At 33.9% G+C, this 24,700-nt stretch overlaps 2 protein-coding genes across 5 annotated transcripts in view; one reads left to right on the top strand and one right to left on the bottom strand.

Moving 5' to 3' along the window:
• Positions 1–4,634: 4,634 nt before the first annotated feature.
• The window catches only part of LOC132913952 (transmembrane protein 230), a 133,697-nt gene continuing 113,631 nt past the window's right edge, over positions 4,635–24,700 (bottom strand). Inside the window, exons 1-4 of one of the 3 annotated variants that reach the window (XM_060972649.1) lie at positions 6,465–7,037; positions 5,625–5,740; positions 5,351–5,473; positions 4,635–5,160 (exon numbers count right to left, since the gene is read on the bottom strand). In XM_060972649.1, coding sequence (XP_060828632.1) covers positions 5,023–5,160; positions 5,351–5,473; positions 5,625–5,740; positions 6,465–6,489 — 402 coding nt within the window. In that variant the 5' untranslated portion in view covers positions 6,490–7,037 and the 3' untranslated portion in view covers positions 4,635–5,022. Of the gene's footprint in view, positions 5,161–5,350; positions 5,474–5,624; positions 5,741–6,150; positions 6,310–6,464; positions 7,038–24,700 lie in introns of those variants that run through there. The other 2 variants (XM_060972650.1, XM_060972651.1) reach the window with 2 other exon arrangements.
• Positions 7,969–24,152, top strand: LOC132913944 (uncharacterized). 2 transcript variants are annotated; one of them, XM_060972634.1, is made up of 5 exons: positions 7,969–8,172; positions 11,071–11,188; positions 17,688–17,804; positions 18,617–19,119; positions 19,439–24,152. In XM_060972634.1, the coding sequence occupies exons 1-5, from the start codon at positions 8,144–8,146 to the stop codon at positions 19,953–19,955; spliced, it is 1,284 nt and encodes a 427-aa protein (XP_060828617.1). In that variant the 5' UTR covers positions 7,969–8,143; the 3' UTR covers positions 19,956–24,152. The 2 variants fall into 2 exon arrangements, with proteins under 2 accessions (XP_060828617.1, XP_060828616.1); XM_060972633.1 differs by lacking the exon at positions 7,969–8,172 and having other exon boundaries at positions 11,053–11,188; positions 19,439–19,959; positions 21,643–24,152.

Below are 24,700 nucleotides of genomic sequence, written 5' to 3'. Positions count from 1 at the left end.
GGGTCTTATTTCAAGAATTTTTTTATATATACATTTTTTAGTTTTTAGTTTATTTTGGTTTCTTTTTACAATTTGTCCCGAAGGATATTTGGTAAAGTGTTATATCTTATTGGTAAAAAAAATAAAATAAAAATAAATATAGCATGTGGGTGGCTACCCCCAGCGAGGTGCCATCTTCGTGTTTGCTAGGTTATATCTTTTATGTGTATATATACATGTATGTAAACGCGGTAAGTGGATTGAAATACATTGTACGTAGCTAGTATGAAATTTTTTTTTATTTTATTATTTAATTTGTACTTTACAATTTGTCGAGCTGGACATTTGGTAAATTTTTCTAACTTAATTCGTAAATAACATGTGGATGGCTACCCCTAGCGATATACCATTTTCGAGTTTGACTATTTTATTTCTTTAGCGAGGTCAGGTGGGTGTTTTCTTTTTAATCTTCTTTCTATGAGAATTTCAGTAGCCAACTGGTTTGGATTTTGCCGTTCTCAGTATTTTCAATTGTAACAACTGTAGTAGTGTGAAATAAGCGCTGTTTTTATTAAGCTTTAAAAATTATATTACTGCCATAGTTAAAAGAAACGTATAATTTTTATATAATTAAAAATATCTTTTTCTGTTTAATTTAACATACCCTACATTTAATTGTACTTGTAATTTATGTGAAAGATTTGTATAATCTTATTTGCATTCTTTGTAATAAGATTTTGAATTTAATGTCATGAATTTATGAAAGAATCAAGAAAATTTTATAAAATTCATGTACTAATTATTTACGGTATAACTGTTAATATAAACACTTCTTGTTTGAATTAATTATTCGAATAATTCTGTACTTTCTAATCTTCTTAACTGATAACAGGCATGTTCGTAACTTATGGTAACTTGTGCCTGCCTCCTTGTACTTCTAGTCGGTATAAAAATATAGTAGGTGAGGGTAAATAAGTTGTGTTGTAAGAAAGATTATAAGTCAGGCACACTAATCCAGAAACAGCAGTCACATTACCACAAGAGCACATCACAAAAATAGAAAAATGGCTACAAGATAAAAAAATTAAAGCAAACCCCAGTAAATGCAACCATATTACACTTACCATATTACATCCAATTCAATGGCACTCACATAACATAAAGAAGGCAAGTTAAATATCTAGGACTCCACTTAAACACACAACTTACATGGAAACAACATACTAAATCAATTATAGACAAAATAAGGATAAAAAGAAGACAGATGTACTGGCTATCAAAATTAGATCAAAATTTAAAAAAAGATAAATATAATGAAAATTACAATTCAGACTGTAACAATAAAAACTTTGTTAAAGAAGGAAATAATATAATACATATTCCAAATAAGAATTCATATAAGATTCATATAAGAGCAAAGATTTATTAAGTCAAAAATGTAACAGTACTAACCAGAATGGTACTAATAATACTCCCAAAAAAAGAAAGTTAAGTAGAAATTGTGTACTATCAGAGAAAAATGAATCTTATATATTGTATATTATATAATATAATCGTTATATATTAAAAATATAAAAAAATTATACGAGTTAAAAGTTTTAACCAATGATATAGCATTCAATACCATTGAACGGATGAAAAGAACTGGATATTCTATCAAAGTGATTAATGATACACTGTGAACTATTGTGAATAATAATGGCTTTGAATTCATAAATTGGGTTTCAAAAATGCTGAAAGAATATATTATGCCCGGTGAATATTGGATTACATTGAAAAATTTATTGCTTAAGATAGGACATCTGGATCTAGAAATTATAGAAATTATTTTACAAGAATGTATAAGCACACAATCATATACTGAGGAAGTAAATTTTAATATTATCCATAAACTAAATTGTAAAATAAATTATAATATACTGTCATCCTTTAAAAAATTTCTTAAGAATAAAAACAAAATTCAAGGAATAAAAGAAGATATACTATTTGAATATGATCAAGGCATTGGATCACCAGATTCATGTTCTACGGTAAATGAATCAGAGAGATTATTAGAGACAAATGAACATATAAATATATTTGAGAAGGACACAAGGAATTAAGAAGATAACAGTGATAATGTACAAGATGAAAATTATTCTTTAAAATTACATACAATAGGTAAAAAAAAAAATAAAATTTCTTGTTTTACATATTTGCTGTTGTCACAAACATAATTTATACAGTGTCCAAAAAAACCATATAATATTTGTATACACAGCATACTGAATAAACAAGCCTTAGTAAACATAGATTATCATTATGATAAATGACTTAGTACCAGTATAATGCGTCTTATGTATCATATAAATATTGAATGGTCTTTTTTAAATTCCCTTTATAGTTATTCTTGGGTGTTTATTTATGTTATTTCTTTTTTATGTTTGGGCATACATATATTTCTATGTATACATATTTTATACTTTTAAATTAAGTTTTATACTTATAAACTAAAATAGTGAATATATATATATATATATGTACATATATATCTTTTTGTTGTTTAAATCTGACAAAAATAATTAGATAAGTTTTTATCGATTACATAAAATGTTATTAGCTAATTCTCAAATTGTAGTATAAAATTTATGTGTTATATTATTTTAAATCATAAATGCTAAATTTGTATGAACTTGTTCACTTCTATCATAATTTACTATAATAAAATAAAGATTTACTTAAATTAAGGATGATTAGAATATGGGAGTAGAAAATAAGAAAAATCTTTGTATTCATTGAGATAAGATCACAATAGGCAAAAACCAATATGTGACCTATTATTACTATAAATAAAATAAAGATACATAATTAAATGTTTATTTATTTAAAAATTCTCATAAATATATTTTATTTTTTATGCACCTTATAGTCCAAACTAGAGTGATTACTGTATATTACCAAATATCATTTGATATTGATAGATACGCTTTGATTAATTTAGCCAAGACAAATTTGTGGGAATTAGCATATATATTAGTTAAAGATATGTACAGTATGGTAAAATCACAAATTCATTTCTGTAAGATTAATGCTGCAACTATTATGCTCTTTGCTGAAATATACTTAACAAATTAACAACCTATAGAAGCTTTTTTGTTACTTAGACATGAGTTAAAATTTTTTCTAATATGTTGGAGATGATATTTAAAATAACAATTATAATTAACTGTAGTCATTTTCGTATAGTTTACTCTTTTCAGAAACTAGTATCATATATACTGATCCTTGTAAGTGAAAATTACTGTATACTATAAAAGATATTTCTCTTAGAGTAAAAATAATGACCATTTTATTAAATGTATTTTGTAAAAAATTTCCAGTATATGCTTGTTTTCTTCTGCAATTTCTAGTTTAGAATCAATATAGCAATTTTGATCCAATAGGTAAGATAAAGTGTATTGGTTATACAAATATGTAATAAGTATAAATTTTTTAATTTTTACTATCCTTTTTAGATCTTACGAATTTCGCAAATAAACTAGTACCAGTGCTTCTGTTAGAAAAAGATGACCATTTTATTGTGCGTATTGTAAGAATGATTAATCGTTACGATCTTACATTAAACACTGTTATGTATCGTGCATTAATTGCTAAGCTATTTGATACTGATATCGATTTGTCAAAATGATTATATCATACTGTAGTTGGATTAGGAATATATTCTAGAATACAGGTAGGACAAACAGATACGTACTAATGCATTTTTATATTTAAAAAAATAAAATTAAAATTTATTCATAAGAAATATTTATATTGATACATATATTATCTTCATTATTTTTTGAGATCAGTTGTCTCCAATGGTACATCTTAATATAAATATTAGGTTGTCCGAAAAGTTTCTTTCGTTTTATAAGATAATAATAGATGAACAACAATTTCTGTTTTATATTATTTTATTGCATTAGGTATAATTCATTTCGTTATATTTCTATCATTACGTTCGTGCATAATTCAATAAACTAATATAAAACAAAAAACATTGTGCGTCTATTATTTCCTTATAAAACGAAAAAAACTTTTCGAACAATCTAATACCAATTGGACAAAAGAAGAAATATATCTTGCAATACTGGATTCAATGATACAACTTTTATTGCATGTTGGACATGGACTCGGTAATATTAACCCAAGAGAATTCAATATATATCTTAATTTTAAGACAAGTTATACCTAATATAAAATTCATTACGGAAATTTACCAATTTCATAAATGAACTTTAATTCTTTACAAAATATCCCTTTAAATAAGAAATTTATTGGTGAAAGAAAAGACCAATCTGAAGGATTGAAAAAAGCAAAATTTTAATGAAAAATATATTGAGAAATCAATTTAATCCATCCATTTTAATAACAAAAAGGAGGGCAGATAAAATATGTAAATTAACTAAGAAAAGTGTCTTAAGTTATTTAAAGGAAAATATAGAAAAGTAATGCAAATAAGATTGCACTCCTTCTCAAAGTGGGTAATTCTTTGGATTAATATTTCTTTACATTTTTTAAAGCTGTTTTATACGTATTTTTGTTTTAAACGTAAGTTATTACAAATTAAAAAATGGCTTTGTTATTTTTAAGTTGACTATGTTTTGGTAGATTGTACAATAAAACTGCACAGATCATTGGTATTATGCAATTACACAATGGTAGAATATGTACATGCGAATTTGTGTTCTTCTTGAAAGTATATTACAGTTATACAAAAATAACATGTATTGTAGTTGTAATACTGACAATTAAACTTTTGATATCCTGAATAATTGCCATATGTTTTAAAATTAAATTAAATTAAGGTTAAATCCAATACTTGCATAAAATGTACAACGAATCTATTAAGTACAATACCAAATTGTATTGTCATATTAGCTGTAAATACTTACATATGTATTTCAAGAAAAACATATATCTACAATTTATATAAAACAATTTGATGTAAATTAAATATTTAATATATTAATAACGATGTTCGACCTTTCAACTAATACTTAGTAAAAAGGTTGTAGTCCATTAATCAAACTCTGGGATATCATCAAATGAATAACCTGGTACCTTTTGATAAGCTAAAATAGCTACCCTCATATGATAAGCACCTGGTATAAACATTAGAATTCCTAAAATAATAACTGGCCACATACGATCTGAATACTGTAAAAGATAAAGTAATTATTAAATACACACTACATACATTAAATTATAATGAAATTGTCATTATAAATAATACAGCTACAAGTAAAATGAATAGAATATTCTTCTTAGATATGATACAATGTAATAGTAACTGTATTATATATTTTTGGGTTAAAAATATTTAAAAAAGGTATTTAAAATATCTTACCTTTGAATCAATATGTCCACTTACAATTAGACTACCCATGATGAGCATAATAGTACCTCCAACAAAAAGGAGAGCAGCTAACATTATGGCTTTCCATGGTATTTTCACAGGTGGATTCACAAACTGTTAGAGACAAATGTAATTAATTATTAGTATTTGTCTTTGTATTATTTTTAATTTAATTACATGATATTTTGATTGACTTTAATTAATGTATTTACGTTATTATGAAGTAGAAGAATATTTAAAATGTACATAAAGGATGATATCTGACCTGTGAATCAACAAAGCCATTGTCAGTTTCTGTAAGCTGTGTATAATCCACGTTGTTGAATTGTCTGTCACCGCTGCCAGGTTTTCTTCTTGACATACTCACTTTGTTAATATAATCTGTAAAAACAGATAAAACACATTGCATTCCTTTTCATCTTTTAAAAAATTACATATTTTTACAATATCCAAATTATTAGTGTCTATATAAACAAAATTAAATTAATTTCTGTTTTATAGCATATATAGTTGCACACAAATAAACTTATCTTGCGCAGATAAATAGCGTATTTCAATTATTTTTGGCAATTTAATTTATAACAATTTTTATTAAAAAATTTTTTTTTTAAATATGAACTATTAGCATGTAATACTTATAAGTATCATTTATATTACTACATAGTTTATTTATGTATACATATACATACTACACAAATATAATACATCAATTGGGCTTAGGGTAGTAAACATTTTAACCTCTTTTATATACACATATATTCTATAATTTATCAATAACTCGCTGTACTTACATAATTCTTAATTAACACATACCATCAAAAATAATATAGAAAATTATTAATTTTTCATTCGTTATATTCGTTACAACAATTATACACAAGCTCTTGTAGGTTATGTGTCTATCAATATTTGATAACGCGCGTTAAGTTCAAGACGCATGCGCGTCTGTTAAAAGAAGGGATGACTAGATATCGAGGGAATATTTAAATACTTGATTTATCTATCACCGACTATTAATGAATAAAAATGAATGCTCTGCTTTGAACATTTTATAATAATACTTTAGTATCAAAAGCTAAAGAGGAAATCAAGAAATAGAAACTACCTGTGCCAAACCAGCTCGTCCACATATCAATTAACAATTGTACACTTATGCTCGTGTTGAAAATATGTAATTACTTTCTTCTTCGTCCACTTTCCTATCGATAGAGATAAGATTGCACGATCTTCTGAACGAAAAGATCATGCCGCGAGTTCACTTTAATAAATCTCTTTAATAGCATATTCTTCTAGTAAATGAACTAAATTCTGAAGTTTGCTACTTTTTTGACACTCTTTATATTGATATAGGAGATTCTATAGTCTTTTAAAATACTTGGTTAAATTATCCAAGATCCAATAGCTATGCAAATGATTGGATAAAATTGTATATAACCATAGTTGCCTGCTCTTTCACAAGTTAAGAAGGCTAGATTGGTATTTTCCATACAAATTTTTATGAAATAACATTGCTGATTCGTTATAAAAAACACACTTGTGAAGGAATTTGTCACATGAAACTTAAGTAATTTACGTCTAGATTTTTCTTACGCACACCACTGGCATAGGCAACTTTAACCTCGAGATTTTCGATTACGTTTGTCAGTCGGTCGGATCGATCTGCGAAAATGAAGAGAAGTGGAAGCTGTGCTTTTCTGCGCCACGACGTTTGACGCAGTACCGTATAATGGCGAGGGTTCATCACAAACGCAATAATGCTTAAAATTTTCCAAACAAATATTCCATTGCAATATTTTTTATTTACATTCATATCACTATTGTACATAAGACTGAAATTAATAAGAATGAAAAATAATGGAGTATCGAAAATAGATATATGTATATGTTTTCGTCATAAGAATTAATAAACTGTCAATAAAGAAATAAACGCGAATATTTGGATTAACCTATGCTTATTCATTTCATAAATATTTCTCCAGTTCGTAATATCGTGTAACATAAAGCGATTACGTGTCTAAAGAGCTGAGCGTATTGCATCAGTAATCTCGAGTAAAGTGCAGTGCTCAAAGGGTTACAAGCTTTATATATACGTATATATATATGAAGGATCGAAGAAACGAACGGAAGAGACAATTTCTCTAATTATAATAAGAAAATATAGCTTGAGAAACATAACTACATATCGATGATGTCTTTGCAAAAATATCGATTTCCACGTACAAGGCATACTTTACTCCTTTCTATTTCATTATGGTACATTACAATTGTCACACTTGCACGAAATAAACTAATATTTATGATCGTAACGTTTGCCTAGAATAACGCTATATTTATGTATACTCAATAGAAAATAATTCTCTTCTCGTCATCCAATATGATATTCAATACAATATAATATTTTTATATATTCTGTTGTAGTCGCAACTGTCACATCGATTAAATTTTACTGAACCAGACAATTGACAAAAATTCGATTAAGAATCCCTAAAGTAGATTGAATCAGAAATTACGCAGTGCTGGGTACCGAGAGGGAGCGCTACGTCTTTGAAATGAAAGAGCGCCTGCGCTAGGAGCAGCACGGCGGTGGTCGGTGCAAGGAGGGTAACGGTGACCCAGGGGCGGCAGTGCGGGTTCAGGGGGCGGCGAGGGCAGGTGCCTCCGTTGGAACTACCCCTTGACAACAGCCCGCAGCCATTCTCACCTCCGGCCGATCTTACGTCGCGTAATTCTCCTTTCTTTCGACAATCGAACATCCGTCGATCGCGGTGATTCATCCTCGTCTTGATGGAACAAGGCTCACGCGATTCATTCAGGTAAATCGAACGAATCTAATGATAGTGTTTTTTTTTTTTATAATAATTACGTAAACGCGATAAATTGGTATTATCGCGAATGACATCTACAAACGATCTTTTGGCGGTAGTGCGCCTCTTGGAGCTTATTTGTTGCGCGTTAAGCGGCTCCGATTACATAGTGCTTCCTGTTGTGGCATTATCGTGACACCGGTGTAATTCTCCGCAGAGAAGAACCTGCAAATAGGCACGTATATAATCGTTGATTACTTACCAGTAAGTGAAGACTCATCGTAAGCAGCTTGGGATGCTGTGAACGTGCCACGTCTCGATGTTTGTTCTCCATTGATCATTTTCTTTGTCATTCTTATTTCTGTGGTTGATTAAAAATGTTTCTTCGATCGATTTCAAAATACGGTGCCGTTGAATCAACTAGATCTGGACGATGCCTGTTCTATTTTACTGTGAAAATAGGAAAGCAATTACGCAGACATGCGGCAAGGGGTAAGTTACGGTAATAAATTGGCAAGAAAATGTCTAATGAAATATCTAAGCAAAAATATTCCCTCTTTGGAGGAAACGAGAAATAAAATAGGTGGGCGAGTTCAAAAGAATTATTCTTTTCAGTGCTCTCGGGATTTTATGGGTCATGAGGGACAATCCTATTATATCTTGCTGGATTTCCCTGTGCCTATACTTACTTCTTTCAGTGAGATTACTTTCTTCACACGTATCGTTAATCCTATGCTGGAAAACTCGTTTAATCGCACAATTTAATTAAATCATCATCCCGTTAAAAGTATGTCTGATATAATGTTGCAAAGTATTATATCGGCATTAATTGTAATGGCGTCCATGATATTAAAAGTTACGCTGTTTTACATTTTAACCGACTTATTCAGCAACAAGGATACCCAGTAATAAAATGAATTTATTCCGAAAGTAATTTATTGATAACAACGAGTTTGTTTGTATAAGACATAGAACTCAATAAAAATTCAATGTTTTCGTTCAATTTTCCGATATACTACCTTATGTTTATACATGCGGCTAATCGATATTGTCCATATGTGTTTTCGGTCCATCGATTACAGCAATTAATCTTTCACGATAAAGGCTACAACGCGGTCAGCAAGTTTAATAGTTTGCTTTTAATAAATTCAGTGTACTTTGATATCCTGCGTAAAGTATTTTCACGGTACAATTAATTTGTCAACAACAGTTAATTTATCTACTGACAAAAGTAAGTTAAAATACTAAACGCTCATTCTATTACGCTAAATTTGATGGCTTTTGTAATTTCTCCCTGATACGATAAATCGCTTGCAAGAAAATTAAAGAGAGAGATCGCTTATATTAATTTCTATCAACGTTATTTTCTTGTCATAGTGCTATAATGTATCGCATTATTAAAATGACATCAGAGATCCCTTAATTCTCAGCTAATGACGAAGAGCACAGAAATTATATTTTATTTATCAACGACTTTGTTGATAATACAGGGTTAGGTAAGGGTGTTACAAACGCATGCTATCGATATTTGAAAGATAATGTGCTTTAGCTTTATCCACTATGTATATAGGCAAAAGATTAAGTCATCCTAAGTTGTTCTATATTTACGTAATTCTTTAACCTTTGAAATCACAAGTTCTCGAGCACCGATATCTTAAATTTATCTTAAATTTTAATCTCTAATTTCTTAAATTTTGATCTCTAGTTCTGAATAATATTAAATTCTTATCTCGTTGGAATGGTTTTGCAATTCTTAAAAACTAAATTAGTATCATCCAGAAAATCTTTTAGGAATCCGGTTTCTAAAACTCGACGTTTTTTTCTTTTTTTGAAATCTCCTGAATATTTAAATCAAAAATATCTATTACTTTCGAGCCTGAGTCTTCGACAAATTCTGTGCTCCACAAAAGTCTATAAAAATGTATAAAACCCTTAAAAGGAATGTGCTGGTCTTTATAGTGTGTTCGTCATCTTTGTAATTATCCAATTAAATTTTCATTTATAATTTTCTATCTATCTCCCTCTCTCTCTCTCTCTCATGCGAAACAAGGTTGGAAGGTTGAAACAATTAGCGCGGGCGATGATGGATGTGTATAACACGTGGACACATTCTGCTTGCCACGATAAACCAAAGTCAGACCTTGACTATGCACAGAAAGTGTTGGCTCTCTAACATTTGAAAGTTCAAAAGTACCTGTAATTATGTAATCATCGTCCATCGATAAACATCTGTGAACGAGCATGGAAATAAGAACTCGTGGTTTTAATGCTCGCTAATCGCAGGTCAGTTTATGTACTTCTTTTTCATCCTTACGATGTTTCCATGTTTCTTCGATTATTATTCCTGAAAAATTAAAACGTTCGATCAACTGTCGAGTCATTGTTGCAAATAAGTAATTGGAGACCGATCGTTGCAAATTATATGATTCATCGGAAATAAGACTGCAACTAATAACGTTTGACGTTCCTTGTCATTTTTTTAATTATTCAACATTGGAATCAATGTCGTGTGTTAAACGAAGGTCGTTCATTGTTAAGGTCGTGTTAATGTCAAATCATGCGAAGTCACGGTTTTGAAGATTATCTGAAGTCATACGAAAGTTATTTTAGACATCGTTAAAGATCACTTTACGGTTGTATAGGGTCGTTCCGAGGACACTCTACCACACAATTTTCGTTCATTTGATTTCATTCGACATAAAAGATCGGAACAAACAGTTGAATATAAAAAGGGAAATTTGCAAAATAAATCATTACAAGAAAGTTTTTAGAAATTTAATAGAAGAAGAAACAACATTATTGAACATATTATGAACAGGGACATAGAGTCACGTGTTTTATGGCCGGCGGAGACCGACTGAGGTTCGAAAGTTCGTGCCACTTACACAATCATCTCTTGGTAATTACTTTCAGCATGGAGTGCCCCAAAGCGATGGAACGAGGCCGGAACTTTCATCTGCTCAGCGAGGAAGAGCTGCCTCGACTCTTGGACTTCCTTGCTGGCTATCTGCCCGAATCCTTAAAGGTGCGTGCAATTTCCCTTTGAATTTGCTCGGCTCACGTTTACGCAAAAAAATTCAGGAAATCCTGCCAAGACCACTAGAGTTTGCCATTTGTCTTGCCCTTAGAGTTTCTATTATGGATTACTGAAATTACCTATTTCAAATACTATTTTAATATCATGGCTACTATTTCATTTTTTTCGTACCATATTTATTTGTCTACGTTCAATTTCAGATATTTAGTCGTTATTTCGCAACAGTCTGTATATCGCAATTTTGCTCAGAAGATAAAAGACGCGAGATATTTCGAATATATGTTAAAAAATGAAGAAATGCCAGATAGAACATGTAAACTCTGAAGAGAATGGAATAGAGTTTTACAGTTGAAAGCTGTATAAGTTAAATTTCGCCGTAATTAATGGTACTTTTTTTCATGCAAAAACCAATGAATCAGAAATTACGTGCCCTACGGAAAAACTTAATTCGTTTCGTTACACGTGCAAATTAGGTTTCCCCTGCTTGAAAATATTCCCTGTTCCTCTCGGATGCCGTGTTTTCGACTAATAATAATTCCAGCGATCGATCCCGAGCGCGGTTACATTTCGAAAAACAAAATAACCGGTTCCGAATAAATTATTCCAACGCTCGCATAATTACAGTGGTTCTCTGGAAATTACTATATTTTTTTGCGGCATTAATGCGAATACGTGAAAGGCGGCTGATTTACGAGATTCGCGGGCCAATTTTTGCGGACGAAAATTTAATTAAGAGCCTCGTGGCATCTTCTGCTCAAAAACGCGATTCTAAATCACGCTATGAGAGCCAGACGAGACCTTGAATTTGGTTAGAAATGCAGACTAGGTGAACACATAGATCTGCGCTGCTGCAGAAAAGGTGACACGTAAATCTACGCGCACAGAATGCACGACACGATTAATATCGCAAGGTTAAGGTCCTTGGAATTCACTGCGACGCGATAAAACAACCCACAAGGAATTTAGTGCGAACGAAGGCCAATACCTGCACGCGCTTGCCACCTTTAAATTATCGCTCCGCAGCCTGAAGTCCTTGGAAGACGTTCACGTTAGCTTTCTATCCTAAACTTGGAACACGATTGGCTCGAAGACGTTCCAGAATAGACCTCAAGTTGATCTAACCTTCGTCACTTTTCATGACTTTAACTTTCATGACTATACATATATTTGCATCTTCCGTGAACAAGCTGCATCCTTTCTACCCAGGCCTAATTTTTCTTCCCTGTTTATTATACAGGCTCTTAACGATTTGTATTTATTATTATAAAACGTTCACTATATTACCCCAAGTCTTGAAAACATATCGACAGAGAATAAATTTTTAACTTAATTAAATATGGAACTACACGGATGGTACATTTAAGAATTGAAATAAGAAATCCTTACGATCTTGACTTACACCAGCGCGACCTTTAGCCCGTCGATTATTATTTGATGTTACATGTCATATAATGTACGCGATAGTATCCCTAGTGTCCGAAATTTATGATAATTAGACAAATAGATCCTCGGAGGGTCCAAGAATCAAAAGGTTCTTCGGAAAACAGAAAATTCGCTTTAAAGAAATGCACGAATAAAAGTCGCACCTCGGGTCGCATAAACAATCTCATGGAGGATTAAGATAAACTTAAAAAACGATCAAAGAAAGGACGAGTGAAAGGAAGAAAAAATATTTGAGATAAATGTAAGAAGAAGAAATAGGGATACAGGATCTGTCATGGAGTTGGGAGAAAATTGGCCGGGCGATAGGGGGAGGATATCCGCAGGACTCCCGAGGGAAGAGGGGGCAAGGATCGACAGGATAAGATTACCGGTGTAAAGGAAGAGATCCTTACGTAGTATTTCCGCCGTAACCCGGTATAAGTGGTCGGCCGTTGTGCTAGGTTAGTGTCAAGGTCGTAACCGTGTACAGGTCGCTTTGTGCAACGGCGATATTCTCGCCGGGATATTTGCACGCAGGGTCGTAAAGTGGCGCGAGCAACGCGGCGTGATATTTTTTCTAAGTGGTACATAGAAAGCTAGGCACGTATTAATGTATGATACCAAACCGAGGCTGAAATCTCTTTGCTGACGACACGTTTCGATAGATCAATCGCGTGTGCACCGATTACGCGATGGTAAAACATGTCCTCGTGTTCATCACCATCGCCGTACGTTCGCCACGTTCAGCCATGTGTATAAAGCTGATATTTTTTGAACGACTGTATCATAGTTCATTTTAACATCACTATAAGACCCTTACTACGCACTGCCATTCAAAAGTTTCAGGACATCTGCTATTTTTAATAAATTTTGATATCTGATGTAGATTATAAATTTCAAATCACTCGACGTTGTACTTATCGATGAAGTACTTCTGTGAAACAGATTGCGTCCCCATGCATACATTAGTATCTCATGAATGCTAATCTCCTACATAGTCAGGGAACTGTATTCGATATCTATTTGATCGATGACAAAGAAACGTATGAAAAATGATGGAAAAAAGTTACTTTTTAAAATTATAAAAATATTTTTAACGATAATATCGATCACCGTTATCGGTCATTTATGATACTATCTCGACTTATGAACTGCCTTCTATGCACGCTGTTGCAGCAACGTTCGCCGCATGTAGTGGCCTGACAAATCGGCAGATTACGCACCGTACACCGAGTCTCGGGTGTCGGAAGTCTTGAAGCCGATCTCCACCGAATTCATTCGGCTGACGTCGTTATGACGTCACAAGTACGATCGATATACCTGGCGAACTGGAGAGACCACCTTCAGTGATATCAGTATCATCTGTATTATCAGTCTTATCGTTCAAGCGTAATCAGCATCTTAGTTCATCTTCTTCATTTTGGCGTTTTCTTTCCGCTCATTCTCCTCGAGTATCACGTTCCGTTCCTTATTGTTACGCTGCGTCGTTATACGTACAGTTTGTTTTCATTAAGTATTACTCGTGCCGCTCCGTTCCTTTTCTTCATTATAGTGTGTTCGCGTTAAACATTTCATCTCAAGCATCGACTATAAGATCTTCTTCCTCTTCCTTTTTCGTAGCATTTTATACGCGTGTCTATAAAATATCAATGGTAATAAGAAAGTACTATACGTAATTTTAAAGTTTCTTTCTAGAAAAGAAACTACATAGTATGTATCTCGATCGAATACTATCGTTATACGTATAACACAGTACATATCTATATTAAATGTCTCGTATCCATTCGTTACGACCTCGGTTTTTTCTTCACACGTACTGCTGCAGTAAAAGGTATTGATGGACGTTTAAAACACTCGAACACCTATAGTAGGAATAAGCAACAGTCTGTATACTTTTTTCTGAACACCCGAGCACATAGATCGAAGTAATTTAAGACATTGAAATTTGTAATGAAGACTGAATTGTGCATTATATAGTAAACCTGACGAATTTCATATCAGCAATCTCCAAATATTTAAAGCTGAAAACGGCGAGGGAACGAATTTACAGAGAGACTCCGCCGGCATCGATCCATCTTTTTCTCTTTCGCCTTTCACTCTCGAGCCAGTGAGTTATCGATCTAAAAAGAGCTTTGTTTGTTGCTCGTCGACGGCTGGCGGGACTACCGGTGTTACGACTGCTGGCCACGCCACCTCAATTCCGGTACCGATGTGCAAGGTGTAGCGGAGTCAAGGCCAAGGTTGCGTTTCCATGATCAACGCACGGTGTTGATCTCGTAATCTTACTGCGATATCGACAGAGATTCGTTCTTGCGACACTCCATTGGAATTCGATGTTGTAAGCGTTTAACGTTATCGAGAAAGTCGTCGATTGCTTATCTACGATCATAAACTCTTACGTTTCGCATAATGTTTGTAATTTACCATCTGTATTATGCCAGGCATAAGCGATACACAATCCTCTCGCGTTTAGGCTTTTTTTGAAAAAGATGATCGAAAGGTAAAAAGGTTTTAGTGCATTTTATTATTTTGCAATCATTATAGCGCACTTCACATTACCATTCTTTGCAATGGATATCTTTCGAAAACTAACTAACAAAGATATAAAAATTTGGTCATAACTGGATACAAACGTACCGTCTTTAATTTCTTTAATGCAAAATTCCAAAAGATGGTTCCGTTCAGATCGTAAAGAATGGTTCTCCGGAGTTATTTTTTCATCTTTTCTGCGATTCCGCTTCGCACTAGCAGTTTGTGCGATTCGGAAGAATTAACGATGACCATTGGTACTCGCGTTGTGTGTTATAATGCTTGGCCAGCATGAAACGATGGCGCATGCCGGCTGCGTCATTTATCCTCGAATAAAGCTGTGCCAACCAACGAAAAGGCAAGGTCAAGGTTGTGTCCGGACGTGCACACGCGATGCCGTACGGCTTTTTCGAATCCGCATTTGAATCGATGCTCCTTGCACGCTTACAACGCGTCACGATGATCCTTAACGAGCAACGACAGCCTGTCTCGAAGAGGTTCGATAATGAGTAGCTTCGCCGGACCACTTTTTGAATCGCCTCTTTCTTCTTTTGTTTCCGTGACAAGTGGATGAAGCGAGAGAAACTCGAAGCTCAACATACATCATCTTTTCTTCCTTACATTAGCTCTTCGGCTTAGGGGAGATTGTCTACAGCGGTAGCAAGTGGCGATGAGGTAAGATAACTATAGTACACTACTAACAGCAGTGTACATAATGACACCATTTCGTTTCTTTTCTTTCATATAAATAGGTACAGTTAGTACGACCTGAAGAAATATCAATCAACTGTTCATGAAATAACAAAGTATTTCTGTTACGGTAATATTCCGCTTTTTGTTAAAACAGAAAGTGTGATACGAAGCGTGAAACACGTATACATTGATTGCAAGTATATTCATTAAGGAAAAAGGAAAAATACGGTTATATATTAAAAATAATAAAGCTGCCAGGTCTCGTTTATTCGCCACGTTAACGCACGTTACGTGTTACTCTATTATTATCTCTAAACCGGGTAAATTAGCTTGCATGACTTTTATCTCGCCTAGCAATTTGAAGTTTGTTCAATAACGTTGGGTTTTTTAAGGTCATGATAAGGTAAATAAACTCCTTTAGTTTCACTTTTGCCAGTGTATAATAAAAATGAAATTCTAAAGAGAGAACGAAAAAGGAATTTTATCATTTATTTTTATGATTAATTGACATAGGGAATTAGATAAGAAGGAGCCGCTGAAACAAATTTAAGTGTTAATATTTTACTCGATATCAAGATTCAATTTCTCAAAATTAATTTTATGTACGCGGTGCGACACGTCGAGCGCGAAGAGGAGCATTTTCGCTCGAAAGACACCAAACGAATCGGGACAATTCCTGCAACTTTCTTATTTGCATCATCTCTCTCGGCTCTTTTCACGATCGAGCCAGTGATATGTAAATTTACGCCGGTCATACTTCACGCGATGCATGTGAAACATTTTATTACACGACATCTGTGCTCAGGAAAATATTTCAAGTAAAAGCGAGCACGCTTACGTTCCTTTTTCAGAAAACGAGATGCGGGGAATTTGCCTGTCTTTCATGCGACCGAGGAAGCTAAAATTCCATACGCTTGACGAAAAAATAAAACGTAAAAAATAAAAATAAAAATAATAGAAGAGATATCGGCAGTAACGGGCAAAACACACGCGACTACGTGACGCTATTGGGTCGCATTCAAATTCCAAATTAAATTGACGTGTGAAATCGCTAGAACGTTTGCAGTGTATCGTGCATGATATTCGTCCATTCTGCCTGATGCAACGGTTATATAAAATCTAGGACAGACTACGACGTTCCGCAATACTGTCGATTATTTACTTACTTTCAACCGAGAGGTTGTTACGGAGCTGGTAACTCGCATGATGCATCTGCATTCAATATGTATATTTTCCAATCGATACAGATATCAGTAGAATTTTAAATGGTCGTCTGTTACAGTTATTGGCAACCATAGTCTTTTGTAGCAATATGATTCGATTTCGATGTCTGTTGGTGGCAAAAGTGGTCGAACGAATGGAACTCATCGCGACTATTTTCCCCGCTGCAAAATTGAGAATCATTACAATATTTGAGGAAGAAAAAGAGAATGCTTTGGACACGAACGTATCAGAGATAGCACGTGTTTTATTTTAAAAGCCGACGTCTGGAGCGTCGCCCTTGGCTAGATTACTCTTTATCTTGCAGCTTCCCTGTAAATATCCACCTTTTCATCTCAGACGTTGCCTTTAGTCAATGCTCACCACGGGAAAGAAATCCACCCCTTAACTACCCCAAGAGCTTGTACTCCTCTAATTCTTCCGCGAGATGAAAAGATTTCCAACTGTTTCTTCGCGGATCCACAGCTTTGTAACTGCTACAGTGCAAAAAGATTACTTGTCATTTTGTCCGTTTACTTGGCACGGTGGTTATTCAGCTGGGAAACTACTGGTTTGGAACAGAGTACAAACTCTTCGTCGATTGTTTGCAGCTTTTAACGTAACTGTCCTCTCTGTTTTACAGTTCCATCAAACTTTGTTGACCTACATGCATGACAGAGTATGGGATTTTAATTTCTACGTAGCTAATAACTGGCCCGAGGACGCGATCTGCTTACATTTCCCCGGAATGACATTATCTGTGAGTATAAAATAAATCTCCATTCGTTTCAAATTATACTTTAACCGCGACTGATCCTATCTCGCAACAGTTCACTCATACTACGTTTATTTCCCTCGAGTATATCAGGGTAAAAGATATCGAACATTGTCCGTGTAATTTATTTTCTTTCATAAATTTACAAGATAAAATATTTTAAAATCGCTTCTATGAAGCAAAGTACTCGATGATTCAATTAAATACTCACGCGGATAAAAAATGTAAAATTGAAAAAGGAATGTGCACCTATCTCATGTGCCTTTGGCAAATTCATCTTGTTTCCGAACGTATCGCGTAGAGGTGCAGAAAAGTTGGCCCAGATACTTGCTTGGCTTTCGGCCAATCTTTTGTTTCACAGCCTTGCCAGTTCATTACCTGACCTCAGTCGTGACTCTTCTAATCTGCACCCTATCTCTCTCGATGTTCTTTACTTAATTAACGTGTCCGCAATCTTGTGCGTTCGATAACTTGTTACCGTTAAATTCTCTTGTCGTTTCCTGAAATTTGCCAATTCGTAAATCAAAACGCGTAAATCCTGATATTTTCCATTGGATTTATTTGTTTGATCGCATTGAAACCAAGGTGCCTAAATTCTCCAAAGGGACAAAGTTAAATTTCAAATGGTATTTTACGACGTTAAAAGTCGGGGCAGAGTAAATCTGAACGTTCGGCGACAAAACCCAATGATAAATAATTCATGCGCCCGAGGACAAGGCCTTTCACAACTTCCCTTAGTTTTAGCGCCGGTAGAAGACCAATCTCTTCTTTAACGTAATCACTTCATCGCCTTTCAGCCTCATGGTTTGCTGTTCGAGAGCGTGGGCGTCTTTTGTCCTAACGACCGACTGGAACTACTCACATTATTGAGGAACGAAGATGCTTTGATCAATTGGTCGAAGCCTTTGTACATTAACTTCATACACTATGCCTTAGCAGAAGAGTTGACACGTCTTTACGAGGGGATAGGAACTATAGAGAGGGTGGCTGGAGATGTCTACATGTGCGCGGACCCGAACAACCTAAACTGCGTGGAGGAAGCAGACGAGGACGCAGATCCTGACATACAAGTTCAACCGCTGAAAGCAGAACACGCCGAAGGAATTTATGAACTGTATCCTGCTAACGATATGGAGTGCCATGAAGTCTTTCTGCGGCTAATCAGAATCCTTCCAGCAGCAGGAGTCTTCGTTAAGGGAAGTTTAGCAGCGTGGATGGTCCAGTCTTACTATGGGGCCATGTTCTCCATGCAGACCAAGCCAGAATACAGACGGAAGGGCTACGGTACAAAATTAGCAAGGTAGACAAATCTTATCTTCTATTGTTATATCTTTATATCTTCATGATATAATCGGATCATTGCTTGATGAAAGAGTTTAACACTTTCACTGCTACCGACGTGATTGTTTGTTTCAAAAAAATTTGAAAAACTAACAAAGCGATGGACACCGTATCCAGATAAAGATCGTTAGTTAAAATAAAGGCATTCCTGATAAAAGTAGAATGAATTTTCAGAGGTGCATCGTCATATTTTAGTAGCAGCGAATGTGTTACGGTAAATAATCTCGAGAAAGTCTTATACCAACGATATTTCTCCATTCATAATACTAAAATCGTAGGTACTTGACCAAAAAAGTCGTGGACAAGGGGTACCAGCCGTTCGTTGTGATACGTCCTGAAAATGACGCGAGTCAGAGTTTGTACAGGAAATTAGGATTTAAGAGGTTGTACCAAACCGTACGGATGTCGTTCATGCCGTCAACATGGCACGACGAAGAAACAAAGATGAACCGAATCATACGAGAGAACTTGGAGAACGCCGTCAGACAGCTAACCATCGAACAGAAAGTTGCGAACGCGTTCAGAAATGAAGAAATGATTTCCATTACCGAAGAAACCATAGAAGACAAGGAACAGATATCGGAATGTCTGAACGAAACAGGGAATTTGTTGGTGGAGGAACCCGAGGAAGGATCCGAAGAGAACGAAAATCCTTTGGGAGAGGAGACAGAAGAAAGAATAATAGAACTTTCGGTCGAAGAAAACGTCGGAGTAGAATCTGCTGATAATACTGCAGAAACTGCGAATGGTAGCAATCAAGACGATGGGGGAACAAATACTGGGGACGCGGAGTAATTAAGTACTTACATGTTCGATTATTCGATAAAAGGTCCATGATTTACGTCGAGTTGTTCGCTCGAGTGTACGCTTTTCCTTTCAAGGCTAACGGAGGAAAGAGAGCGATTGGTATAGGGACACTAGCGAATTTTTCCAGCCAAAAATTCTAACATTCAATTTATACATATAAAAAGCTGACTTGGAAATGCACTTTAAATAAGCTATAATTCTTTAACAAAATTTTTCTTAATGCTTTTGCAAGCAAACTGAATCAAAGCAGCAACAATTGAAAGTATTAGTTGTGATATGCTTTTAGACTATTTATTCATTGATGGGTATGTTCTAAAGCGGTAGCCTCTTGTGAGGGAGAGCTCTCGAGCGACATGAATGACACTAGGAAAGAGAAAAGAAATTATTTTAAGAAATTTAACGATTTTACGGCACCGCGTTCGTGCGAGGCTTCAATTCGAGTACGAAAGTACGTAGATACGAGATTTACGTACGGGTTCCTCATATCAGACTGCTTGAAGTATGTCGTAAAGATCTCAGGAAACAGTTAGATGTATCCTTTGAATCGCCAAGTTTAGATTGTTTCAAAGTCTATCTGTACCTGTTGTATTTGGTGGATTCATTGTTTCAGATGTTTGGCGTTAAATCTTTTAACAATTTGTAAGTAATTTGTAAACATCTGTGTGGAGTATATTTGCAAGTTAACCTGAAATTAATCTTTCGTTTAATCGTCTTTTCAGGCTAATGGCAATTACAACTGATAATAATCCTTGATGAAATAATGCTTACGTGTTCTTATCGAATAGCCTGTGAGTTATATAATAATTAATTAAATATAATTAACATGAAATTTAATGAGTACCGAAAGAAGAAAACTGAATGCGATTGACAAGCAAAGACACGAAGAACCTAATATCCTTTAGCGACCAAAAACTATGATAGTTTTTGAATTATGAATTGCATATACATACCTATCTAAACGATGAATCCTAAAAATGGACAAAAAGAAACGAACGTGATGAATCGTCGTGAAACGCGCGACCGCTTAGAAATTTACGCGCTAAATCAATCTGTGATTATAATTTCCCTATATAAAGTAGCGTTTCGAACAAAAATTCAGAAGCCTCGTGCGACCTCGACACGCTTTCCTTAATACAAGTAGAAGCCAATTACTGTACCGGTGCGCTCGACCGTATTAAATTTCAGGTACGTTGAATTATGGGATAACAACATTGACTCGACAAGATTGAAACTAGGTAGTGAAAGATATTTTGTTCGAAAACTTATCTACGAGCTTCTAACGCAGCGTGTATGCGACACTATGGTGTCATTTCGAAAGAGTAACTAATGCCTAATCTTAAAGCTCTGTTTCACAATCTGAAGAAATTATTATAATATTTTTTTATTCAATAGAGAATAAATTCTATAAATACAAGAAGAAAGTTCGAAGTAAGACGTGTGAGTATAGTGCACCGGCACAGCGATCGGTTTAGCGTGCGAGCCAATGATAATAATAATAATAAAAATAGTTAATAGCGATCATACAATTAATATTACTATTAGTTACAGAATATACATGTATAATATGAATATACGCGCAAAAAGGAAGCCCGATCAGCCCGGTTCGCTTACTGAGAAAATCCTTTTTTAGAATTTAGATGGTTACTATTTGTATCATTTTTTCTATATTTTACAGATACGTTTTATCAATGATACTCGACGTGGCAAACACGTGTGAAAGAACAGGTTTAAGAAGGTCGGTGCTGGGACGACCGGGCAGTTCCTCGAAGGCCCTCAATGTCCCTCCTTTATTTTGGATTTTCGACGTTTCCGGGGGCCAGCTGTGATATTTTCCTCACTCCACTTATGCTCTGGTTACAGTACCGACAAATTTAGATTTAGATAATTGATTGTTAATGGAACATGCTGGGACTCCTTCAATTCCATTGATATTTTGTCACCGACGTGCTTAAAATTGCGAATAAATTTGTTATTTCGCATTGTTTCAGTTATTGACTCTTAGAGGACCAAGAAAACTAATATATTGGCAACAGTGGCGTAAAACGCAACACTCAAAATTATAGTGTCTTCAAATTCACCTAAAAATTATTATAACGTATGAAAAATTAGTGTCCTCTGAGTGTAAAACATTTTACAACAAAAATATGTCACGTACGTTACCTTGACCACGTTAAAAAAAAAAGATAATATAATTCATATCCTAACTCCAGTTTAGATAATTACGAGCATAAAACTGGATATAAAATTGATAAACGATTGGTCGTTTAAACGTACGCGATAATGTACATGTTTAATATCTGGAAAGAATTCTGCGTACCTCCCTATATTGCTTAAACAGCAAAGCTTGTCAAGTTCGTTTTGCCAGTTTGAGTTGCAACGTTAATTATAACCTGATCCACAAACGGTCGCAATTTCGAATACTTTCTTACACTATGCACAAGCTCGAATAAAATTCGTAAATACGATTAAAGATGTGTAGAACGGTTATTACGAGAGATATGAATTTTCGAATCGAATAACATAGAACGAAAAGGGCACTGAATTTTAAAGTCCAATTAGTCCAAGATAATCTCAACTTCGAAAAATTTACATACGTGATTTTGGGCACAAGAGAAAAATCATCGTAGTTCCTACATCTATAACTAGAGAGCGAAGGTGGTTAGTGGCGCTATCGTCAGAACAGTTTTCCCTCCAATTTTAAGTTTGGCTGCGCAGTGCAATTTTCGATTCGGTTCGTTGACCGCGCCATGTCAATTATAATTCCGAGTGTGATAAAAGTGCTATTTCTTCCGTCATACGATCACTAATTAGTGATAGAACATCGGTAAGATTCTGTTCTTTCTCAAAGATATATTTAAAGAAGCGTGATAACGTATAAATATTGGATAGATGTATGATCATACAATTTTTACAGACAGAACCCATCTCGATTCGAAACCCAGTTAACGGATGAATTAGCGGATCTATTTCTCAGCTCCATCGTATTGCCGTTTGTTCAGTCATATCAAACAATGTTTATAAATTAAGGTAAAAATTCACGTAATATAGTTTTGATAGTCATTGATCGTCTTGGCGGAAAAGGATTTCCAGCGATTAATGACGTGTGTATAATTCGCACAAACTGATTTCTCGTAATGGCCGTACGCCATGTGATTCCGTTGCATAAGTTTCAACCAATTAATTCAAATCATTATTATCAAATCATTATTTCCGAGTACTTGCTAAAACAAGTAAGAAATAATAACAAATAAATCTTGGAAACTAATTTTTAAACTAATAAAAAATGCATTTGACTTTGTATTTAAATTTTTTATCTTTTTTTATCTAATCAAAAAATTTAATTTCGTAGCTCCATGCATTATTGATTACAGTTCCGAACACGTTTCTTTTTGTTTGTATTTTTTGCTATAATTTAAGAAAATAATTCATTCTCATTTACATTCATTTAATCTGTATTTAAATGATATCCCGTTTTTATGAAACAATTGCAACGGAAGGACATGAAAGATATCTGAATAAAAAATTAGAAAAGAAAAGAGCAACAACGAAATAATCACTGTAATTAAATCTATACAAGCATGTACCTATTAGTTTGCTAATCGTAGCACCGTGCAAATCAATGTTTCGCGAAATAGGCCTAAAATCCGTCTATCGACATCTAAACATGTTTCTTCAACATAATTGTAAGTATATACATATACATATATATACATTAATATATGCATATATATGTGTATGTGTATATACATATATACATATATATGTATATATGTGTATGTATATATATTATGTATAGGAATATATATGACATATATATTCTTATATATTTCCTCGTGCACGTTGCCTTCCGCTACAACAAAATCTTTATCTGGAGCAACCACTTAAATTTCTGTCATATAATATATGAAAGTTATACAAAAACTGTTAAATAAATAAAAAGGGAATTATATCGCGAATGCAAAATTATCGGAAGTCTATTCATTATACGGAACGAGAAAACGAAGTTAACCTATAAAGCGTAATGCAGGGGAATGTAGCATGTCTATCACAAAGATAGACATTGATTTTTGTAATTTGTGTGTTCGATAAAGGCAAGTATTTTCAACGCGTGAGATTTTTTATGAAAATTGGACATTGGAAATGAGCTTTGGATAATAAATGGAACAAATAAATATGATTTTCCAACGGTGGTGTGATTTATTGTGCACTTTTATCGACACACTTGTCCATCTATATCGACCATGTTCGTTAAATTTGGAATTGATAGTTATTTTACGTATAGTAATTTATAAAACAGTAAATTCTTACAATATCTTATTTGTTGCCCGATTTCGATCACTTGAATATCATTACTGTTTATTTTTATTAATCTTTTACACATTTTTATGCTTCTCAAAATACATTCAACTTTTTTAACGTCATTCTTTATAGGTTCCTTTAAATTCTAACACTTGGTTTTTACAATAAATAATTAAATGTAACCGCACTTACATTAAACGTAATGATTAAAATTTACAAAGCACAATCGATGTCTATTACAATTTTATCAATATCGTATTTTATCTTCGTAGACACATTGTTTTATGATAATGATCAACTAATTATGAAAGATTCATCTTTTGACAAACGGCACTCTTGCACTATCAGCTGATTCATAACAGAGTCCGTAAATACGTGTCGCGAGTGAAACGTCAAACGTTCAATTACTCTTAGCAAAAGTTTGACATTTTGAA

The sequence above is a fragment of the Bombus pascuorum genome, chromosome 14, assembly GCF_905332965.1.
Source record: "Bombus pascuorum chromosome 14, iyBomPasc1.1, whole genome shotgun sequence".
Classification (NCBI taxonomy): Eukaryota; Metazoa; Arthropoda; class Insecta; order Hymenoptera; family Apidae; genus Bombus; species Bombus pascuorum.
Note: the sequence above shows the minus strand (reverse complement) of the source record. Positions and strands in the feature narration are given on the sequence as shown.

Coding starts and splice junctions, on each gene's coding strand:
- LOC132913944 (XM_060972634.1), top strand. CDS start 8,144: ATGGAACAAGGCTCACGCGATTCATTCAG. Junction 8,173..11,070: donor GGCTCACGCGATTCATTCAG/GTAAATCGAACG, acceptor CTTGGTAATTAC/TTTCAGCATGGAGTGCCCCA. Junction 11,189..17,687: donor ATCTGCCCGAATCCTTAAAG/GTGCGTGCAATT, acceptor TCTGTTTTACAG/TTCCATCAAACTTTGTTGAC.